General features: G+C 44.6%; 1 protein-coding gene and 1 non-coding gene across 2 annotated transcripts; both read right to left on the minus strand.

Moving 5' to 3' along the window:
- Positions 1-760: 760 nt before the first annotated feature.
- On the minus strand, positions 761-5,844 carry fbxw10 (F-box and WD repeat domain containing 10). Its single transcript, XM_076092811.1, is given in 13 exon segments — positions 761-1,388; positions 1,390-1,744; positions 1,817-2,043; positions 2,144-2,302; positions 2,556-2,698; positions 2,817-2,971; positions 3,328-3,449; positions 3,539-3,742; positions 3,843-3,949; positions 4,052-4,159; positions 4,321-4,451; positions 4,965-5,126; positions 5,322-5,844. Coding segments are annotated over 13 exon segments (2,703 nt in total). The 3' UTR covers positions 761-1,081.
- Positions 5,845-6,319: 475 nt separating this feature from the next.
- Positions 6,320-6,390, minus strand: trnag-ccc (transfer RNA glycine (anticodon CCC)). The gene has a single exon. It is a non-coding gene; the product is annotated as a tRNA-Gly (tRNA).
- Between the last annotated feature and the right edge of the window lie 59 nt (positions 6,391-6,449).

The raw sequence follows: 6,449 nt of genomic DNA on the forward strand, positions 1-6,449 counted from the left end.
GTGGCAGGAGGGGATTGCATTGTCTTGCCTACGTCACACTACCACGGGAGGAAAAAAAAGGGGGTGACGCCATTATCCCCAGTTTCTTTTCCTGCAGACCAAATGAATTAGCAGCAGAACGCTGCCGAAAGAAGAGATTCTCCAAAAGTGGGACGTCTTAGCTGGTCAGTTCTCCTCATCAGCCTTTGTTGTTCACGGGTGCCCAGCTGTTGTGCTGCTGCTGTCAAAGCAGAGGACCTTCTCCCTGATCTTCAACCTCCTCGCCCCTAATGATGCCCCCGAGGCAGCGGGGCTGGAGGGCAGGTGGCAGGGGGGGGGGGGGGAAGGTCTCTCTGGATGGGACAAACTCTGCTTACTCTGATGACTTCACAAATCTTGTTTGAAGTTCTGCAGACGCATAAAAAAAAAAAATCCACAGAGATTAGTTGTTGCTTGGTTGGGGAGGGTTGTTTTCAGGAGGATTCATTAACTGAAGGAAAATTGGTAAATGAGAATAGTCTCCCTACCGATAAACGTAAACACAAACAGCAGATGTGAAGTGGCCGGCACTGATTATTATAACTGTTGGAATCTTGAAGAGGCATTTTTGTGGAGTTAATCACAAAAGAGAATGAATACTATCGGGGAAAAAGTCACATTCAAAAGTGTTTAAAATGTGAAAATACTACTTTTTATTTTACAAGTTTCATTACAATCAAACTGTGGATGCAAACTACCTAAAATATGTAAAAGACACTACAAAAAACTGCTTCTCCCTCCCTTTATTAACATTAAGGAAATATATAAACCTTAAAAATACAAATGTACCACTGTTAGATAATCAAACTACAAATGCATTGATTCTAAATAACATCAAATTAAATCTAAAGCATACTGCAAAACTACTGTATCATAATCCCGGGTCCTGGTCCAGCCACAATCAGATGATACAATACTGACCCCTAGTGGAGGTTTAATGAAACACCACATTTAAACATACGGTTCCTCAGAGAAACAAAGATGTCCTGAACACCCACTAAGCAATAAAGATAGAGTTCTGCTGACAAATTATATCATAAAAGTAGAATAAATGTGAATTTCTTCACATTTTTTTCTCCTGCTTCTTATTCCTCGTGGACAGTTTTTGCTCCCAGTCCTGCGTGGGATCCTTGTTGACCCAACACTCTTCCAGCTGGGTCCCTATGAGCAGCCAGAGTCCTCTGTGCTCTCTAAACGGACCCACTGGGCTGATCCTGGGCAAGCTGCTGCTGCCAGTTTTCATGCAGCGTTCTGGATCAGGCGGCGGCCTCATGAGCGTGCACTCAGGAGCCCGTGGCCCCTCTGAGGCCCCTGCAGTGAATCCGCTCACTCTCTCGATTGCCCAACAATGGCGTCTCGTCGTGGCGTCGGGGGGCCGTGCGGACGTCTTTGCCTTTGATCGCTTTTGTCATATTTTGACCGGCATCTCTCTTTAAAATTGGAACGCGGGTCTTGGCCCTCGTGGGATGAACATCACGTGTGATCCACGTCCGAGTCTGCAGAGGATCCTGAGACGAGCGAGGGCCCCAGGAGTCTCGCAGCCCGGCGTTTCGCTCCATGTTGACGCCGGCTTCGTCCATGCACCGCGCCTTCTGCATGGCGTTGACCCGGAGGAGGATGGAGTCGCATGTCGGGGGACGATGAAGCCCCCTCCTCTTCATCCGCTCACTCGTTGCCTTCTCACTCAGCATCAGTGACGGTTTAGCAGACTCACATCGCTCTCTGGCTACCAAGGGAAAGTTTCACTTATAACAGCTGATCTTAAGACATATTTCCTCTATTTCTGAAGCATGCTTACCTTGCAAGCGGGTGTGGTAGAGTGGCTCGGCTCCCTCTTGTTTCTTGTCATAGCTACAGTGCATCTTTTGGCTGCGATCGGCCCCGACGGAGACGAAGGAACCCTCAGGAACCGAACCGACCTGAGCCTCCACATCGCCCTGGCCTCCCTCTGGTGGGTCTGTGTAATCCCAGAACACTTTGGCAAACTGGTAGAGCTTCACACTGGACGTCGCGTTCACTAGTATACTAAAGGACGGCGTAGAAAAGATATTATGTGAGACAAATGTATTTGAACTCCCGCACATCACATGAGTGAAGACGTTACAATGATAAAGAAATGACTCACCGGTTGTCATGGAAGTGCAGAGACAGTATTCGGCCTGTTTCAGCCTCTACCGTGATGTCTCTCAGACAATCTCCGGTGAGGAAATTAAAAATGCGAATCTTTCCATCCACACAGCCAGTAATGACACGGAGGTAAACAAGAGTCAGAGATTTCACCTCGCTGCAGGAAAGTCAACATTTAGAGTTATTAGAACAGGTATTAAATATAGTGAGAATATTTATATTAGTTACTAATGGCTAACACTGTCAGGAACAGGCAATAAGGTAGGGAAATTCTACGAAATTTTTTGTCAAGGAACCACCGCTTCATTTTGCAAGGTTGGATCAACCTCATTAATACAAAACTCCGCCTTTTTCCATATTTTGCCTCCAGTAGATCTAATCAAATAATAAATTGCAAGTGTCTTTCTTACTTTGGGTGGTTGAAGGTCATGAGACACTCTTTAGCGTCGCAGCTGACGCTCCAGGCCATGACCTGACCGCTGAAGTCCCCGGATAAAAAGTGCCTTTCGTCGACAAACAGGCACTTCACTGAGCTCCTGTGGGCATCGATCACCTTCAGGAAAGTAGTGCAAAACAAAATGAACCAAAGCAAAGATATTATCAACACACCGTTTGATAAACTTTATGTAAATATGTATTTATTGTTCTCCACAAATGACTCATATTGTCACCCTGAGCAGCGACGCGTTCTCCATGTCCCACACTCTGACGAGGCCCCGGACACAGCTGCTGTACACCGTTCTCCTGTTGATCCGCACACACTGGACGGGACTGCGGTGCTTGAAATGAAAATCCGCAAAATCCTTCCCTGTGTTTAGACTCCACACTGGCCGTGTGGAAGTTCAAATTAAGCTCACTTGCACACACAAAGAAGTTAACTTTAAAGTTTTAAAACGTTAAATCATACGGATTCTTCTCCTGATTATAATATTGTGTCCGTGACTCCACTTGATAAATGTAAAAGAAATTAAAAAAGCAACAATAATGCAATTCTAAACAATAGTGTTGACAAGAAGCCTTTGTTTCTGCATGAGTACGTACAATTAAACTGTACCCAGATAACTCTATCTCTATTAAAACATGTGATTAACAGTAGGTGTGTTGGAATTGCCAGAATTTATTCTGAAGATGATCAATGACAAAAGTCTGAACATGGACATGCGTCACTTTGAATCTGCTTACCTTTGACTTTACAGTCTTTAGCCCCGAAGACGAGTCTGTCAGCGTGGACGTCCAGACAGTTGACGGAGCCAGTGTGACCGTACAGCATCATCTCACACCTGTCCGTCTTCAAACTCCAACACCTACGGGTGTGATGAAACACCCAGCCAGTCACAAGGAGGAATGTATCCCCACCATCATCATCATCATCAGTATCCAGGTTCCTCCTCACCTGATACTCGCATCCCAGCTCGTCGTTATCAGCAGGCCTCTTTCCTCGCAGAGCAGCGCGGCCCGGATGCTGCCGACGTGGCCCTTCACCTCCGACACGACTTTCGTCTCCGACGCCACGTGAAGCAGACGCACCACGCGGTCCTTGGAGCCCGTCGCCATAAGCGGTCCTCCTCTGTAGTCCACCACCCGATGTGGGTCTTCTCTGTCGAACCCAAACACAACCCGATGACGTCAGTCGTGTTTTCATTCCGATGTGCAGGGTTTAGTATTTAAGGAAAAAGGGTCAAATTGAACGCACTAACTTGTCGAGCAGCACCGTGCTAAAATATGCACCACAATAAACATTTCGCTCTTCCATTGGCACCGTCTTGGTTTTGATTTTGGCATAAGCGGCTTCAAATGGCTTGACCTGTAAAACAAAAAAAATATCAAAGACATAACCAACTTATTGAGAAATGATTTCTGATACAAAAGGATGGAAGTTACAGAGCGAGGATGTTGATTTGTGGACCTTTTGGACTTCAGGATGAATATCCACTTCCTCATCATCTTTGACGGGCACAGGGACCTCGACCATGTTGGCGTAAGTAGGATTTACTTTGTTTATACTTTTGTACCTCTAGAACAGAAAGACAGAATTACTGATTATGAAATTTCTATTTTAAATCATTTCATAGGAAAACAAATGTGCCACACCAAAAACTACAGCAACTTTGCACACTTTTAAATGTACAACTCCTGAATGCACGATTTAAATACCCATATTCCCAAATGATCCACCTTCATCGTTGCCTTAATTTGTTCCCGAAAAAGACGTCTGAACTTGATTTCCTCCACGGTTTCCTGAGCGAGAAGCTTCCAGCATCCACAAACCTTCAGGCAGCGTCTCAAAGTGTGCTCATCTAACAGACCTGGAAGAAGACACGTTTGTGGTACAAGTTTACAGACAAAAAAAAATAGATTTTTGTTATTTATAGAAATACCAAATGTTGCGTTACTTGTCGTCACTTTGCACGTCATTATACATATTTTTAACCGGCAGACAGCCAATCGGTTGCTTGGCAAGGCTTTGTTGTTGTCGTATTCGAGGGGCTACACACTTAGATGTGGTGGATTTAACAAGAGCATTCTTGAGTGATTAAGTTGCATCCCCATAGTAACATCAGACCGGCTCTGCTTAAGGTCATGTCATGTCGGTACACACTTCAGATTGAGCCTGAAGACAGTGAGAAGTGGACTCTGCTACTGTTTGATTGTGTGTATCAGCATCCTGAAGCGCTGAAGAAGTGCACATTAATAAATGAATTAGCAACATGAATATTATTCTATGATGTAAAACGTTGAAAGTAATTAAAATATATCAAGAATATAAAATGTGTCAGCCTGCACAAGTACTGCGTTTCATTTCATGAGTGTTGACTCACCTAATATCCTCTTGGACAGATCCACCGGTAGGCAGCCTATGAAGTCTCTGTGCCGGCTGACTCCAGACACAGATTTCGAGGATCCGGGCACCACCATCAGAGCAGGGTCCTCTGAGTCTCCATCACTTGTCTCATCATGCTGACTGGTATTGACACTACTCACTGAAAATGAGCATAAATTCACCATATGGTAAGACGTATTCATGCAAATTGTCATTGAGCAAAGATATATGACATTATGTGTCTGTGCAGCTGTTTGTGCCCTTTACTGGCATCTAGCGGTGAATACTGTGAATTGCAGTACAAGAGTCTATTCTAGAAATAAATAAGTAAGTAAAACGTGTTTTGTTATTTTACCGTTAGATTGCAGAAACCCTCGTTTTTGTCTGACCAGAAGCACGCTGGTTAAATTAGTCACCATGCGTAATAGTTCGGAGTCGCAGAGGGAAAACAAACGGCAAAGATAACGTGATTGAATCCAGTCGGGGCTGCTGTTGAACCAGTCCCAGACCTCATTCAGGTCCATGCCGAGTGGTTTCCCGTCCGGCGGCCGGTCTGCACCGCGGAGGGGGTAATCCCGAGGCGAAGTCGGGCTCCGTGACCTCGCGTAAGTGGATAAAGTCCACGACGTTGTTACGCACAGCACACCGTGGATGCCCTCGAGGACTTTGTTGTTTCTGCACCGCAACAGCAGCTCCACCACGAACCTCCTCTTGAATTCATCCGACGCCTTCCACACACGCCGGGTAGAAGCCGGTGGTGTCGGAGCAAAGGCGCAAACTGGACACATCCCGCACATGGAGGGACATCCGTGCGTCGTTTTGCGGTCCAGCTCGCACGCAGACACACTTCTACCAAACTTAAAGGACTTCTTCTCCATGTTACACGTAGTTTGTTCTGCTGTCTGTTGGCTGCGTTGTCGCGAGGCAACAGGGTTTTTTTTAATTTTTGACTAATACCTGACTAATGTACTGTTTTATTATATTATATAGTATAACATATTAACATAATACAGTGTAGTGCAGTATTGTATGGGATAAAAATATATAGTGTAAGGTGAAATGTAATAATATAATATCACATAATCTATAGTATAGTACAGCAATATAACAATGCAAAGTATATTACAAGTAAATGTAATATGGCAAAGTATAGTATGTTATAATGGTATATAGTAAAGTGTAATATAAGTTTGTAAATAATACTGCAATGTGTATTGTGAATATATCCAGCAAAATTATGTAAATGGTACAAACTGTCCTAGGCTCTTTAAATTTAACAGCACAACTGTAGATGTAAATGTTTAAGAGTTTATGTTAATAATACGGAATCGTGTCAGATGGCAAGAAAACACGTGCGCCGCCCGGGAATCGAACCCGGGTCGCAAGAATGGGAATCTTGCATGATACCACTACACCAGCGGCGCCCCTGCAATATCTTGAGGCCACAGACTTTATGTAGTCAGTTGGTAGTTGTAGTCAGATG

This window comes from Anarhichas minor, unplaced genomic scaffold, assembly GCF_050575085.1.
Source record: "Anarhichas minor isolate MPS153535 unplaced genomic scaffold, ASM5057508v1 ptg000017l, whole genome shotgun sequence".
In the NCBI taxonomy this organism is placed as follows: Eukaryota; Metazoa; Chordata; class Actinopteri; order Perciformes; family Anarhichadidae; genus Anarhichas; species Anarhichas minor.